This window comes from Ranitomeya imitator, chromosome 8, assembly GCF_032444005.1.
Source record: "Ranitomeya imitator isolate aRanImi1 chromosome 8, aRanImi1.pri, whole genome shotgun sequence".
NCBI lineage: Eukaryota > Metazoa > Chordata > Amphibia > Anura > Dendrobatidae > Ranitomeya > Ranitomeya imitator.
Window position 1 is genome coordinate 125036497 of NC_091289.1, and position 25173 is coordinate 125061669.

The 25173-nt window shown below is 43.4% G+C and overlaps 1 protein-coding gene across 4 annotated transcripts in view; it reads right to left on the reverse strand.

The window, feature by feature from the left end:
- PTPRC (protein tyrosine phosphatase receptor type C) overlaps positions 1 to 25173 on the reverse strand; it is a 260568-nt gene that overhangs the window by 24632 nt on the left and 210763 nt on the right. For all 4 annotated transcript variants that reach the window (XM_069737345.1, XM_069737344.1, XM_069737343.1 and 1 more), the window contains 8 exons: positions 24738 to 24863; positions 22382 to 22536; positions 21274 to 21409; positions 21002 to 21151; positions 5745 to 5835; positions 4067 to 4197; positions 1829 to 1963; positions 1450 to 1575 (listed from right to left, as the gene is read on the reverse strand). In XM_069737345.1, the coding sequence (XP_069593446.1) occupies positions 1450 to 1575; positions 1829 to 1963; positions 4067 to 4197; positions 5745 to 5835; positions 21002 to 21151; positions 21274 to 21409; positions 22382 to 22536; positions 24738 to 24863 (1050 nt within the window). The remainder of the gene's footprint in view (positions 1 to 1449; positions 1576 to 1828; positions 1964 to 4066; positions 4198 to 5744; positions 5836 to 21001; positions 21152 to 21273; positions 21410 to 22381; positions 22537 to 24737; positions 24864 to 25173) is intronic.

Sequence of the window (25173 nt, forward strand, 5' to 3'; positions counted from 1 at the left end):
ATGATCTGGGGTCAGTTGAGGGCTTATTTTTTGCGTGCCGAGATGACGTTTTTAATGATGGCATTTCGGTGCAGATACGTTCTTTTGATCGCCCGTTATTGCATTTTAATGCAATGTCGTGGCGACCAAAAAAACGTAATTCTGGCGTTTCAAATTTTTTTCCCGCTACGCTGTTTAGCGATCAGGTTAATACTTTTTTTCAATTGCTAGATCGGGCAATTCTGAGCGCGGCGATACCAAATATGCATAGATTTGATATTTTTTTTATTGATTTATTTTGATTGGGGCGAAAGGGGGGTGATTTAAACTTTTATGTTATTTTTATTTTTTTCACATTTTTTTAAACTTTTTTTTTTAACTTTTGCCATGCTTCAATAGCCTCCATGGGAGGCTAGAAGCAGGCACAACGCGATCGGCTCTGCTACATAGCAGCGATCTGCTGATCGCTGCTATGTAGCAGAAATGTAGGTGTGCTGTGAGCGCTGACCACAGGGTGGCGCTCACAGCCACCGGTCATCAGTAACCATAGAGGTCTCAAGGACCTCTATGGTTACAATATACAAGCATCGCCGACCCCCGATCATGTGACGGGGGTCGGCGATGACGTCATTTCCGGCCGCCCGGCCGGAAGCGGTAGTTAAATGCCGCTGTCTGCGTTTGACAGCGGCATTTAACTAGTTAATAGGTGCGAGCAGATCGCGATTCTGCCCGCGCCTATTACGGGCACATGTCAGCTGTTCAAAACAGCTGACATGTCCCGGCTTTGATGCGGGCTCACCGCGGAGCCCTGCATCAAAGCAGGGGAGCCGGCATCGGACGGTATAGTACGTCCGATGCCGGTAAGGGGTTAAATAGGTATTTTACCAGCAGGAGATTATTACTAGAGGACTAGTTGTCTTGTGCCATGTAGTCCTGCTTTTCTGTATAACCCCACCCCCATGACTGATAGGCCGCTTTCTGTCAATGCACAACTGCCAATCAATAGTGATGAGGGGCGGAGCTATACAGGGCTCAGTATTCAGAGAACTGGTAGATCTACAGCAGATAAAACAGGGATGTTATTATAATGACTGCAAACAGCCCAGCAAGTGATACATTGCTAGAATCAAGGTCTCTGTCCCTAGATAATGCTGCTCTCTGATGGGGTACTAACACCATGGTGACAAATTCCCTTTAATAATGACTAATTGAATGTTCTAACTCTTGATTTTTATAATGGAAACAAGTTTGAAATTTTGCATTTTTTCTATAGTTACTGAATAAGTATACCAGATTTAAATGTCTTGACCTTTGCTTGCTTGAAAGTGAGGAAATGTCAAAAGCGTAGAAAGTGAGGAAATGTCAAAAGCGTAGATATCCAATGTTTAGAATATACCTAAAATGTTATCACCAAAATGCTCAAAAACAGGAGAAAAAGCAAAAAAAGAGAAGTAACTGAAATGGTCTTACCTTAGTATGCCTGATCTCAAAAGAGCGTTCAGTGTAGCTACCACATGGATTTTCATCTGTGAGATCAACTTCAAGATCATTATATGACTTGGACTTTTCTTTCCAATATGGTGCACAATCATCTTCCTGTATAAGCACAGATGACAGCTGCTATATCCACATACAGTAACTTTGCCCCATTCATCTTCCAAGGTTTGTGTATATCAGTATGATAATATATTAAATGTCAAATAATGAGGAAACTATTGGATCAATTATAGTATATTCCTGATTTGAAGATCAACATTATAGAGAAGATTTGAAAGCTCAAAAAGTTGATAAATACAATATGTGACTCAGTGCAAGGTGTATTTTTATAATTCAAATCTATAATACTCACATTCTTCTCTACGTTTGATCCAGAAAGCGTCACAATTGCTTTAATTTTTTTCTGGAAGATCATTTGCCAAAATTCAGATGTTGTATTTTTTAGTGGGGCTTGGGCTGCTATAATTGAGCGAGTTCCCCAATATCCCTAAAATAAAAAGGAAAAAAGACAATGTTTGAGTTTACAAACTGCATTTCATAGTAAAAGTAGAAAATTATTCCAATAATTCATGACCTCTTAGTAAAATAGTGAAGAACTTTTGGAAAAACTCTCTGGGCCTCTAATAAAAATGTATTTTCCTCATAGTCACAATTTAACCATAGACCCTTTGATTGGTGAGAAAAAATGGCTGCGTCGCAGTAGATGGTCATGACTCATGAGTAGTGTTGAGCGATACCGTCCGATACTTGAAAGTATCGGTATCGGATAGTATCGGCCGATACCCGAAAAATATCGATATCCGATACCAATACAAGTCAATGGGACACCAAGTATCGGAAGGTATTCTGATGGTTCCCAGGGTCTGAAGGAGAGGAAACTCTCCTTCAGGCCCTGGGATCCATATTAAGGTGTAAAATAAAGAATTAAAATAAAAAATATTGATATATTCACCTCTCCGGCGGCCCCTGGACTTCACGCTGGTAACCGGCAGACTTCTTTGTTTAAAATGAGTGCCTTTAGGACCTGCGAATGACGTCACGGGTTCTGATTGGTCGCGTGCCGCCCATGTGACCGCCACACGACCAATCAGAAGCCGTGATGTCATTCGCAGGTCCTTAATTCCTAGAATTAGGAGTTTAGTGAATGAGAATGACGTCGCGGCTTCTGATTGGTCGCGTGGCGGTCACATGAGCGGCACGCGACCAATCAGAACCCGCGACGTCATTCGCAGGTCCTAAAGGCGCTCATTTTAAACAAAGAAGCCGGCCGGTTACCAGCGTGAAGTCCAGGGGCCGCCGGAGAGGTGAATATATCAATATTTTTTATTTTAATTCTTTATTTTACACATCCCTATGGATCCGATACCGATACCCGATACCACAAAAGTATCGGATCTCGGTATCGGAATTCCGATACCGCAAGTATCGGCCGATACCCGATACTTGCGGTATCGGAATGCTCAACACTACTCAAGACCAATATTCAGTACATTCCCTTTTACTAATTATATTTTTGCACAATACAATGTATAATAAGAATAGCAAAAACCTTAGTCCATGCCCTCATCATCTCTCGCCTTGACTACTGCAACCTCCTGCTCTGTGGCCTCCCCTCTAACACTCTCGCACCCCTCCAATCTATTCTAAACTCTGCTGCCCGACTAATCCACCTGTCCCCCCGCTATTCCCTGGCCTCTCCCCTCTGTCAATCCCTTCACTGGCTCCCCATTGCCCAGAGAATCCAGTACAAAACCCTAACCATGACGTACAAAGCCATCCACAACCTGTCTCCTCCATACATCTGTGACCTCGTCTCCTGGTACTTACCTACACGCAACCTCCAATCCTCACAAGATCTCCTTCTCTACTCCCCTCTTATCTCCTCTTCCCACAATCGTATACAAGATTTCTCTCGCGTATCACCCCTACTCTGGAACTCTCTACCACAACACATCAGACTCTCGCTTACCATCAAAACCTTCAAAAAGAACCTGAAGACCCACCTCTTCCGACAAGACTACAACTTGCAGTATCCATCGATCGACCAAACCGCTGCATGACCAGCTCTACCCTCACCTACTGTATCCTCACCCATCCCTTGTAGATTGTGAACCCTCGCGGGCAGGGTCCTCTCTCCTCCTGTACCAGTTATGACTTGTATTGTTTAAGATTATTGTACTTGTTTTTACTATGTATACCCCTCCTCACATGTAAAGCGCCATGGAATAAATGGCGTTATAACAATATATAATAGTAATAATAATAATAAATAGCGCTGGACACCTGAAATACTAAGGGTTAGCACAATTTCAATCCTTTATGTAATTTTGCGAATAGTATATAAAAGCAACATTGATTATTTCTGGTTCCTACAGTCATCTACATCTTGTTTCTATAAAGTGACAACATTAGCGAGAGACTATTTGTTATCTATTGATAAAGTGGTATTTTTTTACAAGGCCTGCAGCCAAGCAAACAAAGACATTTATAAGTATAAATGTATACTTATTTCCCTAATGTGTAAATATCACCAAGATTACGGATCATTCAGATCTGCTCAAAATAAAAATATGTATCTAAGACATCATACTGTTATGAAAGACGCATTGATGTAGACAGAATCCTCAGAGTCACTCTCCTCATCTGAAGACATCTCCGAGTCCTCGGTTTGTTCTCTTTCTGGCTCATCATCCACTTTGACCTGGACACGGTTAAATTCATCTGTAAATAAAAAAGATATATAAAGTTTGAGCAGTAAAATTAATGTAGATTTTTAAAATCTGTGTTGCATATGACTAGGATTTTTTTTTACTACGTATACTAGTTTAATAGTTTTTAAGGTTGAAGGTACAAATGGGTCCATCAAGCTCATCAAATAGACTTAGGGCCTTATATTGTGTTCTGTATTTTCAGTGGCCCCATCGGAGCTTACATCCGAACCCCCCTATCTCCCGCAGTACGGGATTTGGGCATATGTGCCAATGGGGGTCATAGTCTTTAATGGTGCAGATGGAGTCACAGTGTGCTCTGCTGTGCATCATTGTTTTCCACATATGCCTACCAGAGGCGGACAGCTAAACATAGTAGACTAAGTCTTAGTGTCCACCTCCAATAGTATACAGCCAAAGGTGAAGCACAACAGAGCACACTGTGACTCCGTCTGCAACATTATGGTAAATAGTCCCATACGCCTGAATCCTGTTCTGTAGGGGGTTTCGGTTCACCAACGGGACCACTGAAAGTAGGAAAACATTGCAATGTGAAAGGGTTGATCTAGTGTAAGGCAAGAAACCCATGAGGATGATGCTAATTGCCTCATATTAGAGGAAAGCTTTCTTTCTGTCTCCACATACGGCAATCAGCTAGTTCCTTGGATCAACATCCCATCACAGAGTCTAGAACCCATAACCTGTAATATTTTATTTTCAAGAAAGGCATCCAGGCCTTCTTGTACTTTTGAGGTGAATCAACCATAACAACATCACAATCCACAAGCTCATATAAGGCTCTCCTGTGGGGTTATTTGTTTGGTATACCAGAGGCATCAGACGTGCAGAGACAATGCACAGACAAGTAGTATCTGCTTATCTAAACATTTCTTTGAAGTCTCATGTGCATGGCAGACCTGTGAGCAGGGGGCATCATATATTTAGTCTTATAAGCCCCATAGTACTGCGCCTTGGGCTTCAGATAAAAGAATCAGAGAGCACCAGCTTATATAATAATATAGTTATGAATAGCATGCATTTCAGACAGAGTTAATATAATCAAGCAATTACAAGAATGCTTGCATCATTAATAATTGTAACTCAGTTATTTGAAGATGGGAGGCCCCGGACCGGACCCCGACGCCCATCGGATCGGACCGCCCGTCCAGGTGAGTATAATCTAACCTCTTTTTCTCATCTTTTAGGATACATCGGGGGCTTATGTACAGCATTACAGAATGCTGTAGATAAGCCCCTGATGCCAGTGGGCTTAGCTCACCTTCGATTTTGGGGGTGACAGGTTCCCTTTAAAAGACCTTCCCCCCTTTAATTGGGTGCCCAGGGCCACGAACTGGGTCACAGCCACCATGACATCCCCACTAAGTGTGACCCGACCCGGTTCCAAGTATCCCCATTGCACTGGTGGGCGACTCATATGGTTATATACACTTGCTTAGAATGTAAATGCAGCTATCTAATTTATAAGAGCATAACATAGTAGCATGTGGATCCTGTATATATATTGTACACATATGAATATCAATATATACGATCTCTTACATGGAACAACTGAGGAGTGGCGGTTCTTCTCTTTGTTATCCTGATGGTTTCCTGTTGTCTGTGGTCTCCAGTTTTTATATGAAGGTAATCTCTAAAAATGCAATTTCACTCCTGTTATTTCATATATTCATTTTAAGGTTGCCATGTGATAAAACTCATGGTGATTTTACAAAGTGGCTCTACATCCAAGAAAAAAGTAAAGCTGCACAATCGCTTTTACTACCAGTTACAATAACCTTGTGGTGGTATGATGGAAGAGCCTGATCCTCACAACAGCGGTGCTCGCATGAAGACAAGTGATAAGTCCATGACAAATAGAAGAACGGGTCTCCGTTGAAGCGCTACAGTCGGCGCGAAACGGCCGTTGTCTTTCCCTGCTCACCTCCTCGTCTTTCCTGCTCCCCCGTGCCGTCAGTATGCTATTTGCACTGTAAGTTAGAGTTGAGCGACCTTGACCTTTTTAGAGTCGAGCCGGGTTTTGCGAAACCCGACTATGTCCAAAGTCGGGTCGAGTGAAATCGGCCGATTATGACGTAAAGTCGGGATCGACCGAAACACGAAACCCAATGCAAGTCAATGGGGCAGCATAGTCGGCAGTGAGTGGGGGCCAGGAAAACACCTAGAGTGGCCATTTTAATGTCAAAACCATCCATTCTTCTTAATGAAGCTTGTCAAGCGTAATTTACCTTATAATAATTGGAAGGCATTTGAAATTGGGGGTCATTTGGCTAAAGTTGTGGGGGGTAGGGCTGGTTCAAGTAATTAGTGGGCCCAGGAAATCTGGACCACGTCACGGCAGTGGAGCAGGGAGAGGTAAGTATTTCAACTTTGCAAGTGCTGTGAACCTGAGCAAGCAGGGGGGGCCCACTCGTTGGCATTGGCACTGGCACAGGGCCCCTCAAAGTACAGCGGTGTGTTTGCACGGCGGGGGCGCCTCCCACCGGCAGCAACACTTTTGCGTACTATGAGAGGCCCTGTGCCAGTGACGTCGCCAACTAGTATTCCTCCCCCCACCTGATGAAGGAACCTGCACTTTCATCTGCACCTTCCTCTTTGTCCCCGTGTAAGGTGGTATGGTATGCGGGAAGAGCAACCTGACTTTCAGCAGGGTCACAATGTTGTTGTGTAGCGTGCACGGGGAATGTTGCGTTATGGGTCAATGTACCAGCAGACTCATCTATCACTGGCTGGGCAATGGGCACGATGAAGTGGAAACACAGATATAGGCCCAAAGAAGAAAGTGGGCTAAATGCAGTTCAAAATTGGTAACACAGGAATAACCAGGGGGCATTGCAGTGGAGGACAACTGGAATGAGAGGCTGACACAGAGAGTAGGGCCAAATCAGTAAGTAGTCGAAATGCAGTTCAAAATTGGCAACCGTAGTAAACAGGCGGCACAGCTTTGTTCAGTGGAGGAGAACAGCAAGGAGTGGCAGACACCGATAGTAGGCCCCAAACCAACTAGTACGCCAAATGCAGTTGTTCCATTTAACCACAATTTAATGAGAGCCTGAAGATAGAAGCTCAGGAAAGGCAACCTGGGGAACACCTTGGAGTGTAACACACCATCTCTCTCCACCCCATACCCATTTTGTATGGCCTAATGCAGTGTACTTTTCTACAACTACTAAACGAGAGTCGGAAGACCGAAGCAATGGCAAGGAAACCTGGGGAACACCTTAGAGTGTAACACACCCTCTCTCTACACCCCATACCCAATTTGAAGGCCTAATGCAGTGTAGTTTCCAAGAACTACTAAACGAGAGCCGGAAGATCGAAGCTCAGGAAAGGCAACCTGGGGAACACCTTGGAGTGTAACACACCCTCTCGCTACACCCCATACCCAATTTGAAGGCCTAATGCAGCGTAGTTTCCAACAACTACTAAACGAGAGCCGGAAGATCGAAGCTCAGGAAAGGCAACCTGGGGAACACCTTGGAGTGTAACACACCCTCTCTCTACACCCCATACCCAATTTGAAGGCCTAATGCAGTGTAGTTTCCAAGAACTACTAAACGAGAGCCGGAAGATCGAAGCTCAGGAAAGGCAACCTGGGGAACACCTTGGAGTGTAACACACCCTCTCGCTACACCCCATACCCAATTTGAAGGCCTAATGCAGCGTAGTTTCCAACAACTACTAAACGAGAGCCGGAAGATCGAAGCTCAGGAAAGGCAACCTGGGGAACACCTTGGAGTGGAACACACCATCTCTCTACACCCCATACCCAATTTGAAGGCCTAATGCAGAGTAGTTTCCAAGAACTACTAAACGAGAGCCGGAAGATCGAAGCTCAGGAAAGGCAACCTGGGGAACACCTTGGAGTGTAACACAACGTCTCTCTACACGACGGAAGGGCTGATTCTTAGGAAGGAAGGCTGTTGGAAATAAGCATTGCGCGTCCGAGGGTGATTATATTCTTATTAGGTATATACTCACCCTCGGACGCGCCCTGCTTCTTTATTTGGAATGAATGTTTATTTGCAATGTGGTGTTGACTTTCTCTATTATTTTGGTAATTAATGATTTTATTATTTTCATTATTTTGCATCTTCTCGGCAATAATATAAAGAAGACGCGACAGGACAACACTCGGTGGATGCCATATGTGTGTTTTCAATTTAAAAAAACTTTCAGTTAACTACTTGCAGGAGAAAGTAATTGTAGCTGGTGGCCATTTTTAGTACTGTACCAGATTAGAGTTGTGTGTTTGTTTTTAATGTTAAAATGTCTGCATTTGATATCTCACCAGTATTTTCTTTTTTATAAGCAAAATACTTATTTTTATATTTTCTGATGTTGGTTCCAGGGGTACACGGCCAGCAGTGCCCTGGTCAGTGTAGTAGTAGTTGAAAGAATGGACCGCAGACAGGCATCGAAGGCCTAAAATAATAACACATGGCTGTAGGCAATTTTAAATTGGTTCCAGGGGTACACGGACAGCAGTGGTGTGGTCAGTGGAGGCCTAGTGGAAGGAGTGACCGCAGACAGGCATCGAAGGCCTAAAATAATAACACATGGCTGTAGGCAATTTTAAATTGGTTCCAGGGGTACACGGACAGCAGTGGTGTGGTCAGTGGAGGCCTAGTGGAAGGAGTGACCGCAGACAGGCATCGAAGGCCTAAAATAATAACACATGGCTGTAGGCAATTTTAAATTGGTTCCAGGGGTACACGGGCAGCAGTGACCTGGTCAGTGTAGTAGTAGTTGAAAGAATGGACCGCAGACAGGCATCGAAGGCCTAAAATAAAAAAATTGGGCTGGCTGTAGGCAATTTTAAATTGGTTCCAGGGGTACACGGGCAGCAGTGACCTGGTCAGTGTAGTAGTAGTTGAAAGAATGGACCGCAGACAGGCATCGAAGGCCTAAAATAAAAAAATTGGGCTGGCTGTAGGCAATTTTAAATTGGTTCCAGGGGTACACGGGCAGCAGTGGTGTGGTCAGTGGAGGCCTAGTGGAAGGAGTGACCGCAGACAGGCATCGAAGGCCTAACATAACAAACTTGGGCTGGCTGTAGGCACTTTTAAATTGGTTCCAGGGGTACACGGGCAGCAGTGGTCTGGTCAGTGGAAGTCTAGTGGAAGGAGTGACCGCAGACAGGCATCGAAGGCCTAAAATAATAACACATGGCTGTAGGCAATTTTAAATTGGTTCCAGGGGTACACGGACAGCAGTGGTGTGGTCAGTGGAGGCCTAGTGGAAGGAGTGACCGCAGACAGGCATCGAAGGCCTAAAATAATAACACATGGCTGTAGGCAATTTTAAATTGGTTCCAGGGGTACACGGACAGCAGTGGTGTGGTCAGTGGAGGCCTAGTGGAAGGAGTGACCGCAGACAGGCATCGAAGGCCTAAAATAATAACACATGGCTGTAGGCAATTTTAAATTGGTTCCAGGGGTACACGGGCAGCAGTGACCTGGTCAGTGTAGTAGTAGTTGAAAGAATGGACCGCAGACAGGCATCGAAGGCCTAAAATAAAAAAATTGGGCTGGCTGTAGGCAATTTTAAATTGGTTCCAGGGGTACACGGGCAGCAGTGACCTGGTCAGTGTAGTAGTAGTTGAAAGAATGGACCGCAGACAGGCATCGAAGGCCTAAAATAAAAAAATTGGGCTGGCTGTAGGCAATTTTAAATTGGTTCCAGGGGTACACGGGCAGCAGTGGTGTGGTCAGTGGAGGCCTAGTGGAAGGAGTGACCGCAGACAGGCATCGAAGGCCTAACATAACAAACTTGGGCTGGCTGTAGGCACTTTTAAATTGGTTCCAGGGGTACACGGGCAGCAGTGGTCTGGTCAGTGGAAGTCTAGTGGAAGGAGTGACCGCAGACAGGCATCGAAGGCCTAAAATAATAACACATGGCTGTAGGCAATTTTAAATTGGTTCCAGGGGTACACGGACAGCAGTGGTGTGGTCAGTGGAGGCCTAGTGGAAGGAGTGACCGCAGACAGGCATCGAAGGCCTAAAATAATAACACATGGCTGTAGGCAATTTTAAATTGGTTCCAGGGGTACACGGACAGCAGTGGTGTGGTCAGTGGAGGCCTAGTGGAAGGAGTGACCGCAGACAGGCATCGAAGGCCTAAAATAATAACACATGGCTGTAGGCAATTTTAAATTGGTTCCAGGGGTACACGGGCAGCAGTGACCTGGTCAGTGTAGTAGTAGTTGAAAGAATGGACCGCAGACAGGCATCGAAGGCCTAAAATAAAAAAATTGGGCTGGCTGTAGGCAATTTTAAATTGGTTCCAGGGGTACACGGGCAGCAGTGACCTGGTCAGTGTAGTAGTAGTTGAAAGAATGGACCGCAGACAGGCATCGAAGGCCTAAAATAAAAAAATTGGGCTGGCTGTAGGCAATTTTAAATTGGTTCCAGGGGTACACGGGCAGCAGTGACCTGGTCAGTGTAGTAGTAGTTGAAAGAATGGACCGCAGACAGGCATCGAAGGCCTAAAATAAAAAAATTGGGCTGGCTGTAGGCAATTTTAAATTGGTTCCAGGGGTACACGGGCAGCAGTGGTGTGGTCAGTGGAGGCCTAGTGGAAGGAGTGACCGCAGACAGGCATCGAAGGCCTAAAATAATAACACATGGCTGTAGGCACTTTTAAATTGGTTCCAGGGGTACACGGGCAGCAGTGGTCTGGTCAGTGGAAGTCTAGTGGAAGGAGTGACCGCAGACAGGCTTCGAAGGCCTAACATAACAAAATTGGGCTGGCTGTAGGCACTTTAAATTGGTTCCAGGGGTACATGGGCAGCAGTGTATGGTCAGTGGAAGTCTAGTGGAAGGAGTGACGGCAGACAGTCTTCGAAGGCCTAACATAACAAAATTGGGCTGACTGTAGGCACTTTTAAATTGGTTCCAGGGTAACACGGCCAGCAGTGGCCTGGTCAGTGTAGTAGTTGTAGAAAGAAGGGACCGCAGACAGGCTTCGAAGGCCTAACATAACAAAAATGTCAAAACAATGGTATTGTCAGTGCCAGGCATTGAAGGATGTCAGCGGCTAGACTACACATTGGTGAAGCTGTGAGAGATAATTTTGCTAGTGGTACAGCACTGTTTGAGCTGGGGGGGGGAACTGTCTTGTGGCCGGCGGTACAGGCACAGGGCCCCTCATATTACAACGGTGTGTCTGACGTTGGGTGCGCACCACCACCGCCAGAGACACTTTATTGTACTATGAGGGACCCAGTGGCAGTGCCGTCGACCAAAAGCGGCCACACCCACCTCTTCAGACAAACAGCACTCTCAAGGGTCCAAGCGCAAAGTGGCGATAGCACGGCCCCGTGTGGGGAGTTTGGCCATTTCGTGAGGTGGAAACATGTCGTATGCTGGACAATCAGGTGAAGAAAATTACGAGATTGGAAAAGTCATTCAGAATAGTCCACAGGCAAGACCTTTTCATAGGAAAGCTAGGTGTCAGCCGGGCAGGGTGGGGCAAAAGATTTTGAAATCCAGTTGTGGTTCATTTTAATGAAGGTTAGATCATCTACATTTTGGGTAGCCAGACGAGTCCTTTTTTCTGTTAGTATTGAACCTGCAGCACTGAATACTCTTTCTGATAGGACACTAGCTGCCGGGCAAGCAAGCTCCTGCAATGCATATTCTGCCAATTCTGGCCAGGTGTCTAATTTGGATGCCCAGTAATCAAATGGGAATGACGGTTGAGGGAGAACGTCGATAAGGGATGAAAAATAGTTTGTAACCATACTGGACAAATGTTGTCTCCTGTCACTTTGAATTGATGCTGCAGTACCTGTCCTGTCTGCGGTCATAGAAAAATCACTCCACAACCTGGTCAGAAAACCCCTCTGTCCAACGCCACTTCTGATTTCTGCCCCTCTAACACCTCTGGTCTGCTGGCCCCTGGAGCTCGTGTGAGAACGATCACGGGCGCTGTGTGCAGGGAATGCCAGAAGCAAACGGTCAACAAGAGTTGATTGTTTTGTTGCTAATATTAGTTCCAAGTTCTCATGTGGCATAATATTTTGCAATTTGCCTTTATAGCGAGGATCAAGGAGGCAGGCCAACCAGTAATCGTCATCGTTCATCATTTTTGTAATGCGTGTGTCCCTTTTGAGGATACGCAAGGCATAATCCGCCATGTGGGCCAAAGTTCCCGTTGTCAAATCTGCGGTTGTGCTTGGTTGAGGGGCAGTTGCAGGCAAATCTACGTCACTTGTGTCCCTCAAAAAACCAGAACCCGGCCTTGCCACGCCACCAATTTCCCGTGCCCCCGGGAAAGCTTCCTCATTAAAAATATACTCATCCCCATCATCCTCCTCATCCTCCACCTCCTCTTCGCCCGGTACCTCGTCATGTACACTGCCCTGACCAGACAATCGCTGACTGTCATCAAGGCTTTCCTCTTCCTCTGGTGCAGACGCCTGATCCTTTATGTGCGTCAAACTTTGCATCAGCAGACGCATTAGGGGGATGCTCATGCTTATTATGGCGTTGTCTGCACTAACCAGCCGTGTGCATTCCTCAAAACACTGAAGGACTTGACACATGTCTTGAATCTTCGACCACTGCACACCTGACAACTCCATGTCTGCCATCCTACTGCCTGCCCGTGTATGTGTATCCTCCCACAAAAACATAACAGCCCGCCTCTGTTCGCACAGTCTCTGAAGCATGTGCAGTGTTGAGTTCCACCTTGTTGCAACGTCTATGATTAGGCGATGCTGGGGAAGGTTCAAAGAACGCTGATAGGTCTGCATACGGCTGGAGTGTACAGGCGAACGGCGGATATGTGCGCAAAGTCCACGCACTTTGAGGAGCAGGTCGGATAACCCCGGATAACTTTTCAGGAAGCACTGCACCACCAGGTTTAAGGTGTGAGCCAGGCAAGGAATGTGTTTCAGTTGGGAAAGGGAGATGGCAGCCATGAAATTCCTTCCGTTATCACTCACTACCTTGCCTGCCTCAAGATCTACAGTGCCCAGCCACGACTGCGTTTCTTGCTGCAAGAACTCGGACAGAACTTCCGCGGTGTGTCTATTGTCGCCCAAACACTTCATAGCCAATACAGCCTGCTGACGTATGCCAGTAGCTGCCCCATAATGGGAGACCTGGTGTGCAACAGTGGCAGGTGCGGATGGAGTGTTTGTGCGACTGCGGTCTGTGGACGAGCTCTTGCTTCTGCAGGAGGACGAGGAGGAGGAGGAGGAGGGGGTGCGAACGGCTACAGACAACTGTTTACTAGACCGTGGGCTAGGCAGAACTGTCCCAAACTTGCTGTCCCCTGTGGACCCTGAATCCACCACATTTACCCAGTGTGCCGTGATGGACACGTAACGTCCCTGGCCATGCCTACTGGTCCATGCATCTGTTGTCAGGTGCACCTTTGTGCTCACAGATTGCCTGAGTGCATGGACGATGCGCTCTTTAACATGCTGGTGGAGGGCTGGGATGGCTTTTCTGGAAAAAAAGTGTCGACTGGGTAGCTCGTAGCGTGGTACAGCGTAGTCCATCAGGTCTTTGAAAGCTTCGCTTTCAACTAACCGGTAGGGCATCATCTCTAACGAGATTAGTCTAGCTATGTGGGCGTTCAAACCCTGTGTACGCGGATGCGAGGCTAAGTATTTCCTTTTTCTAACCATAGTCTCATGTAGGGTGAGCTGGACTGGAGAGCTGGAGATCGTGGAACTAGCGGGGGTGCCGGTGGACATGGCAGACTGAGAGACGGTGGGAGATGGTATTGTTGCCGCCGGTGCCCTAGATGCAGTGTTTCCTACTACGAAACTGGTGATTCCCTGACCCTGACTGCTTTGGCCTGGCAAAGATACCTGCACAGATACAGCAGGTGGTGCGCTAAATGGTGGTCCTACACTGCCGGAAGGGATGTTGCGTTGATGACTAGCTTCATTGGCCGAGGGTGCAACAACCTTAAGGGACGTTTGGTAGTTAGTCCAAGCTTTCAAATGCATGGTGGTTAAATGTCTATGCATGCAACTAGTATTGAGACTTTTCAGATTCTGACCTCTGCTTAAGGAAGTAGAACATTTTTGACAGATGACTTTGCGCTGATCAATTGGATGTTGTTTAAAAAAATGCCAGACTGCACTCTTTCTAGCATCGGATACCTTTTCAGGCATTGCAGACTGAGCTTTAACCGGATGGCCACGCTGTCCTCCACCAGGTTTTGGCTTTGCCACGCGTTTTGGGCAAGATACGGGCCCGGCAGATGGAACCTGTGGCGATGTTGATGCCTGCTGCGGCCCCTCCTCCTCCTCTGCTTCAGAACTGCTGCCGCCTGCACCCTGTTCCCCCAATGGCTGCCAATCGGGGTCAAGAACTGGGTCATCTAATAACTCTTCTTGTACCTCCTGCGCAACTTCGTCTGTGTCACCGTGTCGTTCGGTGGTATAGCGTTCGTGATGGGGCAACATAGTCTCATCAGGGTCTGATTCTTGATCAGCACCCTGCGAGGGCAATGTTGTGGTCTGAGTCAAAGGACCAGCATAGTAGTCTGGCTGTGGCTGTGCGTCAGTGCACTCCATGTCAGATTCAATTTGTAATGGGCATGGACTGTTAACTGCTTCACTTTCTAAGCCAGGGACGGTATGTGTAAAGAGCTCCATGGAGTAACCCGTTGTGTCGCCTGCTGCATTCTTCTCTGTTGTTGTTTTTGCTGAAGAGGACAAGGAAGTGACTTGTCCCTGACCGTGAACATCCACTAACGACGCGCTGCTTTTACTTTTACCAGTTTCACGAGATGAGGCAAAAGAGCTAGAGGCTGAGTCAGCAAGATAAGCCAAAACTTGCTCTTGCTGCTCCGGCTTTAAAAGCGGTTTTCCTAATCCCAGAAAAGGGAGCGTTCGAGGCCTTGTGTAGCCGGACGACGAACCTGGCTCCACAGCTCCAGACTTAGGTGCAATATTTTTTCCCCCACGACCACCTGATGCTCCACCACTACCACTACCCTCATTACCAGCTGACAATGAACGCCCCCGGCCACGACCTCTTCCACTAGACTTCCTCATTGTTTTAAAAACGTAACCAAACTAACGTTATTTGTTGCAGTCACACAACTTACACGGTGAGCTATAACTTCTGTATGATTTAGCTACCCCTTTACAGGTTGGTGAGACCACAGCGAAAATCAGGCCCAATGTTACACACTCTTTTTTTGGTGGCTGCAAATTAGAGAGATGCCCCACACGCAGGACTGTCACTGAAGCACAAATGTTAATATTAATGTCACACTATTATTTTTTTTTTATTTTTATTTTTTTCAGGAACACTTTAGAAACCCCCCAAAAAAAAAAAAATAGATTTTTGCAGGGAGAATTTAGAAAACAAATGTAACAAACTATATGCTTTCTATGGGCCACTGAGTGAGAGATGACGCACACAGGAATCAGGAGTGGCACACAAGCCCAGAGGCCAATATTTTTCTACCAATGATTGATGGAGTTATTTTCTCTGGTAGATTTTGGAACCCAAATCAAGGAAAAAAAATGTAGGCTTTCTATGGACCACAATTGGAGAGAGAGAGAGAGAGAGATGGCACACCCAGGAGTCAAGACTGGCACACAAGCAGAAAGGCCAATATTAATCTCCCACTGTTTTTTTTGGTTGTTTTTTTTTTTTTTTTTTTCAGGGAGACTTTAGAAAAAAAAATAATAAAAAAAATATGATTTTATCAGGAAGAATTTAGAAACCAAATAAAATAAAATGATTTTTTCAGGGAGAATTTAGAAAACAAATAAAACCAAAAATAGGCGTTCTATGGCCCACTGACTGAGAGATGACGCACCCAGGAGTCAAGACTGGCACACAAGCAGAAAGGCCAATATTAATCTCCCACTGTTTTTTTTGGTTGTTTTTTTTTTTTTTTTTTTCAGGGAGACTTTAGAAAAAAAAATAATAAAAAAAATATGATTTTATCAGGAAGAATTTAGAAACCAAATAAAATAAAATGATTTTTTCAGGGAGAATTTAGAAAACAAATAAAACCAAAAATAGGCGTTCTATGGCCCACTGACTGAGAGATGACGCACCCAGGAGTCAAGACTGGCACACAAGCAGAAAGGCCAATATTAATCTCCCACTGTTTTTTTTGGTTGTTTTTTTTTTTTTTTTTTCAGGGAGACTTTAGAAAAAAAAATAATAAAAAAAATATGATTTTATCAGGAAGAATTTAGAAACCAAATAAAATAAAATGATTTTTTCAGGGAGAATTTATAAAACAAATAAAACCAAAAATAGGCGTTCTATGGCCCACTGACTGAGAGATGACGCACCCAGGAGTCAAGACTGGCACACAAGCAGAAAGGCCAATATTAATCTCCCACTGTTTTTTTTGGTTGTTTTTTTTTTTTTTTTTTCAGGGAGACTTTAGAAAAAAAAATAATAAAAAAAATATGATTTTATCAGGAAGAATTTAGAAACCAAATAAAATAAAATGATTTTTTCAGGGAGAATTTAGAAAACAAATAAAACCAAAAATAGGCGTTCTATGGCCCACTGACTGAGAGATGACGCACCCAGGAGTCAAGACTGGCACACAAGCAGAAAGGCCAATATTAATCTCCCACTGTTTTTTTTTTTTTTTTTCAGGGAGACTTTAGAAAAAAAAATAATAAAAAAAATATGATTTTATCAGGAAGAATTTAGAAACCAAATAAAATAAAATAATTTTTTCAGGGAGAATTTAGAAAACAAATAAAACCAAAAATAGGCGTTCTATGGCCCACTGACTGAGAGATGACGCACACAGGAGTCAGGAGTGGCACACAAACCCAGAGGCCAATATTTTTCTACCAATGATTGATGTAGTTATTTTCTCTGGTAGATTTTAGAACCCAAATCAAGGAAAAAAAATATAGGCTTTCTATGGACCACAATTGGAGAGAGAGAGAGAGAGAGAGAGAGAGAGAGAGAGAGAGAGAGAGAGAGATGGCACACCCAGGAGTCAAGACTGGCACACAAGCAGAAAGGCCAATATTAATCTCCCACTGTTTTTTTGGTTGTTTTTTTTTTTTTTTTTTTTCAGGGAGACTTTAGAAATAAAAATAATAAAAAAAATATGATTTTATCAGGAAGAATTTAGAAACCAAATAAAATAAAATGATTTTTTCAGGGAGAATTTAGAAAACAAATAAAACCAAAAATATGCGTTCTATGGCCCACTGACTGAGAGAGAGAGAGAGATGGAACGCTTAGTACTGGCACACAAGCCCAAAGGGCAATATTAATCTCCCTTTTTTTTTCCAGGGAGAATTTCTGAAACCCAAAAAAAAAATAAAATAGGCTTTCTATGGCCCACTATTTGTGAGAGAGATGGGACGCTCAGGACTGGCACAGATGGCACGCTCAGGACTGGCACAGAAGCCCAGAGGCCAATATTAATCTCCCTTTTTTTCTGGGAGAATTTATAAAACCAAAAAAATATTTAAATAGGCTTTCTATGGCCCACTATTTGTGAGAGAGATGGCACGCTCAGGACTGGCACAGATGGCACGCTCACAACTGGCACAGAAGCCCAGAGGCCAATATTAATCTCCCTTTTTTTCTGGGAGAATTTATAAAACCAAAAAAATATTTAAATAGGCTTTCTATGGCCCACTATTTGTGAGAGAGATGGCACGCTCAGGACTGGCACAGATGGCACGCTCACAACTGGCACACAAGCCCAGAGGCCAATATTAATCTCCCTTTTTTCAGGGAAAATTTATAAAACCAAAAAAAAAATTAAATAGGCTTTCTATGGCCCACTATTTGTGAGAGAGATGGCACGCTCAGGACTGGCACAGATGGCACGCTCACAACTGGCACACAAGCCCAGAGGCCAATATTAATCTCCCTTTTTTCAGGGAAAATTTATAAAACCAAAAAAAAAATTAAATAGGCTTTCTATGGCCCACTATTTGTGAGAGAGATGGGACGCTCAGGACTGGCACAGATGGCACGCTCAGGACTGGCACAGAAGCCCAGAGGCCAATATTAATCTCCCTTTTTTTCAGGGAGAATTTATAAAACCCCAAAAAAAATAAAATAGGCTTTCTATGGCCCACTATTTGTGAGAGAGATGGCACACTCAGGACTGGCACACAAGCCCAAAGGCCAATATTAATCTCCCACTGTATTTTTATCAGGGAGAATTTATACACCCCACAAAAAAAAATACAGAAAAATGAAAAGGCTTTCTATGGCCCACTATGTGAGAGAGATGGCACACACAGGGATGGCACTCTAGCAGAAATGCCAAATTGCCAATCTTAATCTCCCACCAAAAAAAAAAAAAAAAAAAAAACAGGGAATGTCCTACAATTACTATCTCCCTGCCTGCAGTAATCTCAGCCAGGTATGGCAGGCAGCTACTATCTCCCTGCCTGCAGTAATCTCAGCCAGGTATGGCAGGCAGCAATAAGGAGTGGACTGATGCACAAATGAAATAAAAAGTGTGGACAAACAAAAAAGATAGCTGTGCAGAAAGGAAGGAACAAGAGGATTTGTGCTTTGAAAAAAGCAGTTGGTTTGCACAGCGGCGTACACACAGCAATGCAGCTATCAGGGAGCCTTCTAGGGCAGCCCAATGAGCTACAGCGCTGAGGGGAAAAAAAAAAAAAAAAAAAATTCCACTGTCCCTGCACACCGAGGGTGGTGTTGGACAGTGCAAATCGCTGCAGCACAAGCGGTTTTGTGGTTAATGGACCCTGCCTAACGCTATCCCTGCTTCTGACAAAGCGGCAGCAACCTCTCCCTAAGCTCAGATCAGCAGCAGTAAGATGGCGGTCGGCGGGAACGCCTCTTTATAGCCCCTGTGACGTCGCAGACAGCAAGCCAATCACTGCAATGCCCTTCTCTAAGATGGTGGGGACCAGGACCTATGTCATCACGCTGCCCACACTCTGCGTTTACCTTCATTGGCTGAGAAATGGCGCTTTTCGCGTCATTGAAACGCGACTTTGGCGCGAAAGTCGCGTACCGCATGGCCGACCCCGCACAGGGGTCGGATCGGGTTTCATGAAACCCCGACTTAGCCAAAAGTCGGCGACTTTTGAAAATGTTCGACCCGTTTCGCTCAACCCTACTGTAAGTGTCTACAATAAAGGATTCGGACCACGCAACCTTCGGTGAGTGCTGCCGCATTTTTTCTTCTATTTGTCATTTACAGAGTGGCTCTGTTTACACTAACACACAGTAGCAGTGATTTGTTGTTTTTATAGAATATTTCCATTGAATTTAATTTAACTTTCCAAAGTTCATATGACACCATTTTCATTAAGTTAGCCTCTTTTACAGGATGAAGCATTTTTCTCTCTTTTTCCAGAATAGTGTAGTTTGATATTTGGTGTTATAGACATCATTATTTATTTATTATTATTTATTTATATGGCACCATTAATTCCATGGTGCTGTACATGAGAAGGGGTTACATACAAGTTACAGATATCACTTACAGTAAACAAACTACCAATGACAGACTGATACAGAGGGGCGAGGACCCTGCCCTTGCGGGCTAACATTCTACAGGATTATGGGGGAGGAGACATGTAAGTATAATGCTAGTGTCATGCTTATCTGCGTCTTTACATAAAACTGCAAATAATCCCACTGAATTAAAGTCTCTCAGTAAGTTTCAAAATGCACAGAAAATCAAAAATTCACATCAGTCTCATAGACAACCCCAAGACAATACCAATGTATTAAGTTTGAAGAATAAAGATGTGGTCATTAGGTATGAGCGAACGTGCTCGGTTATGGTGTTATCTACCGTGCTTGTGCGCTAATAGAGTATCTCCACCATGCTTGAATAATATGTTCGAGTAGCCACGGCTGCATGTCTCGCGGATGTTCGACAGCCACAACACATGCAGGAATTGCCTAACAAACCACGTTCGCTCATTACTAGTGGTCATAGCTGGGCTGAGGGACTGGCAGAACCCTAGGTGTTGACTTCCAAGAAGAAAGGTAGCTAACAGGCTGAACTGTCTTTGCCAGGTTTTTTTTAATAAATAAATTAATTACATTAAAAAAATAACCAGACCGTAGTCATAAAGATAGATTTCTGCATTTCCATATATTCCCTCCCCTTGCCTTTCTAACTCCAGACACCATGTACCTTTTTTGTACTATTGGCTAAAGTATTGACAATAGACACAGGATTAGGGCAGAAAAGTGATTTTTTTTTTCGAGGAAAGAAAGTCGAACTGAGACGGGTTAAAGTGCTTTCTTTATTAAAATAGTTCCCTTAAAGGGAATCTGTCCGTAGTATCAACCCTCCTAAGCCGTTTATATGGGCATCTATGTCATAGAAAGTGGAATAAAATAATACCTTGATATCTGTGATTTGATGTTTTATTCCAGAGTAGTCAACATTTTCATTAATATATAAATGAGCTGTTAAGATCTATTTGGTGGGACATAGATCTCCCTGAGAATCTGCGACCAGAGCTGTGCAACACATGTAAATCAGGATTGCAAACTATCAGTTATTATATTACATGTCTCATATTGGTAACATTCACTTTCACATAAAATAAGCTCTGGAGGCAGATTCTCGGATATCTATGTCTGGCCCATAAATCTAACAGCTCAATTACCCATTAGGAAAAATGTGGACAACTCTGGAATAAAGGATCGGATCATGGATATCAAGGCTTTTGTTTTCCAGTGAGGCTTTCTGTAGCCACTGGCCTGCTGGAAAACATAATATCTCTGTTAACTAAAAAAAATTCCATAATATGATATTTCAAAATGAGTTTTGTAAAGGAGACAAGTCAGCCACTTCTGTTTTTTTTTCTACCTTACCTGAAACTCATAGTTAAGTGGAGAAGGTTCGGAGGGTTGGTCGCTTTTCTTCATGTTGTTGAGTGAATGTGGCAATTCAAATGTGCTGATTTCTGTCTCTCCAAACTGATTGTATTCCACCAAAGACTTATGTATGAAGATGTACTGGGACTGTGAGCAAAATCACATACAATCACATATGTGCTCCTCTTTTCTGTACATCAATGGCAAGTATTCCTTTAATAGTACAAAGTGATAAAATAAGAGTAGTGCCATAGCTGCTCTATACTCACCTCCACTTGCACCATCAAACAGCGCTGACGTCTCAACTGTACCACATAGCCATAAACATCCACCCTGCCCTCTGCCTCTAGACCTTCCAACATGGCATCAATGCTTATATAGGTTCCTGTACGTCCAACACCAGCACTGAAAATAGAGGGTCATATATGTTATAGGCTGTAAATGTGCAATATAGATGCTGCAATTATAGAATCTTAGAATGTTAGAGTTGGAAGGGACCTCAAGGGTCATCATGTCCAACTTCCTGTTCGATACAGGAATCAGTAAACCATCTCAGACTGATGTCTGTCCAGCCTCTTGTTGAAGACTGCCATTGAAGGAGAACTCACCATGTTTCATGGCAGCCTGGTCCACTTAGTGATCACCCTCACTGTCAAAAAGTTTCTTTTAATATATGATCTGTATCTTCTCCCTTTCAGTTTCATTCCATTCTTCTTGTGTTTCCATGTGCGAATGAGAATACTGATGATCCCTCTACACTGTGACAGCCCTTCAGATATTTGTAGACCGCTATTAAGTCTCCTCTTAGTCTATAGCAAAAGGTAAGACTCCTGCTTTTTGCTACCTACCACTGATTATTTTATATTGCAACACTAAGGGTCATAATATAATATACTGTAGATATTAAAGAAAAGTGAAGAATATGATGAGAAATGAAAGAAACAATTGTATTGCTCTTATGGGAACCCAGGCCACTTTGGCACCAGGTTTGATAAATCTGCTGCAATTCTCTCCATTAAAGAATAACTCCAATATGCAGCAAGCTATGGAATATGCCTCGATTTTCAATTGTAATGTGACAGAAAAAGTCTCCCTATGAAATACATAGCTATAAACTTTCATATTACAGTTTAAAACACCTTGTATAGAGTCATAATAGTATGCCAGGTAGTGTGCAGCTGTGCTGTCTGTACGAGGTTTTATAGATGAAGTTGACTTTGCGTGTTGCTATATATTTAATTTCTCTTTATAACAAAGATAAACTCCAAACCAGCTAATACAAAATGTTTCCTACAATTTTATTCAGATTGTTCAACCCAATGTCATCTAAGAGCATCAGCTGCGTATTTCATTCTAGTGAAAATATTTTAGCATTACCTGCAATGAACAATTATTGGACCACTGAAAAAATTGCTCAAAGCGTTGACCCTTCGCCGTAATTTCAGCAAGAGGTTGGGATCATCTGGCACACCGTGATCTGGCCAAACAGTGAACTGGATGTGAGTGATGTCACGCTCTGATTTTTCACGCCTCTATATTGTGGATAAAAAGCAGTGGTGATTTTAATTCTTATGTAACCTATGTAAATTGCTCATTGTATATTATCTTAACAATAGTAAGATCTTGTAAAAACTATCATTAAATTGGTGAAATAAACATGTACATACATTTATATCAGTGAAAGTAAGATATACATGAGAAATGTGGTAAGAAGTACCAAGGGTCAGCTTGGAGAATCAATATTTCTTGCAGCACTAGGTCCTTGGTTCAAATCCCACAAAAGACAACATCTGCAAAGAGATTGTATATTCTCCATGCAGTTTGTGTGAGTTTCTTCTGGGTTCTCCAGTTTCCTCCCACACTCCAAAGATATACAGATAGAGAATTTCGATTGTGAGCTTCAATAGGGTCATTGATGATCATCCCAGTAAAGCGTCGTGTAAGTTAATTGTAACCTGACATCAGAAAATTGCCTATCAACCTAATCCCAGACTCCTGCAGGAAATTATGTGCTCATTAAAATGATGTTTTCAGTTAAAATATGTGTATAGTGGTTTTGCTATAGTTATAAACTAAACAAATTCTTCAGTGAGTGGAAAACATTACCCCGAGTCATCGGTGCCATGCGGTATACTGGTGGGGTCACTATGTCATGGTGTGAAGAGATGTCCTTCCCCTTTGATCACTCTAACCCAGTGATATCAGCACTGACATCTTTGAAATCCTTTGCACACACTTTCATGATCTCGGCCCTGAATGCCTCTGTCACACGTAGCGAGTATGGGGACGCAGAGCTGTACAGCTCGGCTTACTGCACATGACAGAGGCGTTCGGAGCCCCATTCATGCAAGTGTCTGCGATGGATTTCCAAGACATGGGCACTGACATCACCTGGCTCGAGCAGTCAGTCAATGGGAAAGGACTTCTCCTCACACCATGACTTGGTGACTCAGCCAGTATACCATACTGTACGGATGACTAGGAGAAATGTTTTTCCACTCATGGAGGCAAGTTTTAATTTAATAACCATGGCAAAACCACTACACATGTAGCTTAGCAGCAAACATCATTGTAATTATCATGTAATTGATTAGCTTAATAGACAATTTTCTGATGGCAGGTTCCCTTTAATGGCTCTATATCAGTCACTAAAATAAAAATACATTATTTTTCAAAATATAGTTAGAAGAGTAGGGAAGCTAACTTGTCCCATAAGGGGCCAAATTGTAAATATTTTACTTGGGATCTCTTCATAAGGCCATGCAAAACATTACTCTGGAAATCCAACTCTCATGTAGTCCCATATTCATGATTCACCTTACAACATTTTGCCCCAAGTACAGAAATGTAATTGCCCATGCAGCAAAAACACATGGAGATATAATTGCTTCATATGGAGATATAACTTGCTTTTTCCTTAACTATACACAAGAAATTTGACAATAAAATGCTTACAGCCAAGGAACATCAATCTGTGGTTTCTCTGAGACCAATTGATATTGCTTTCACCAAATGTTTTATTTCTGCTCGTGCGCTGAATTGGATGGTAAGTCTAGGAGGCCAGATGGTCAAGATCACACGTCGCCCATTTGATTTAAATGAATGTACGCAGATTTCCAAGTGCCTGCTCAAGACTTTGCTTTGGGTAGCTTGATATTCTCTAAAGTTGAACTTTTGTGGTAAATGCCCAGTTTTTCCCATGAATGACACCCTCTTACTTGGCCGTCTGTGCTAATGTTCATTGTGCCACCAACTGTAACCTGAGGCCTTAGTGTGGGTCTCCAGTATGTGACTGTGAAGTTACAATGCTAAATTCAGGTGGTAGGATGATCCAGATATAGAATGTCATTATGTCTGACAAATTTTATCATCTTTAGTTAGTACAACAGACAGTATAACAGACAATTCACAAGACTACTTCCATGAATGTCATTTAAGTGAAGATGTAAAGAATATTGCAAACTGTTGCCTATTGCTTTCCTGGGCACGGTTGCTCCGTGGTTAGCACTGTTACTTTGCAGTGCTGGGGTCTTGGGTTCAAATCCCACCAAGGACAACTTGTGCAAGGGTATTGTAAGTTCTCCTCATGTTCCTTCCACACTCCAAAGGCATACTGACAGGGAATTTAGATTTTGAGCCCCAATGGGCACAGCAATGATAATATCTGTAGAGCGCTGCTACGAAAGCGCTATATATGTATACGTAAGCATAATTTGCAAAAACAGCAACTTACACTAGTGATGTGTAGTTTCCGAGTAATATAATCAGGAAAGAATTTCTCCTCTGTGATCTTCACAGTGATATCTCCATAGTCCTCTGCTCCTTCTTCATTTGATGGCCAATACTGAGCACATTTATTCTAAAATTCAGAATCACAATTATATGAAAATATTTTTGCATATAGATAATGTACATATTTCACCATTTTGCTTTCCAAATATATAAATACATTATATGTAGCAAAACATTTAAAAGGATATTCGACCAAACACTACACCAGTAACTTGTGTTCCGTATCCTCCCCTACTTCTACTCTGGCCCTAAACAACAGGCAGAAGGAGTTGAATGGAGCTGCAGGACTCCCATTCTAGCCTAGGACATTAAAGATGCTCAAATATAAATCATTCTGTCAAATGCAGTGCTCTTCTAAAGTTGCTCGGTGCAAATAA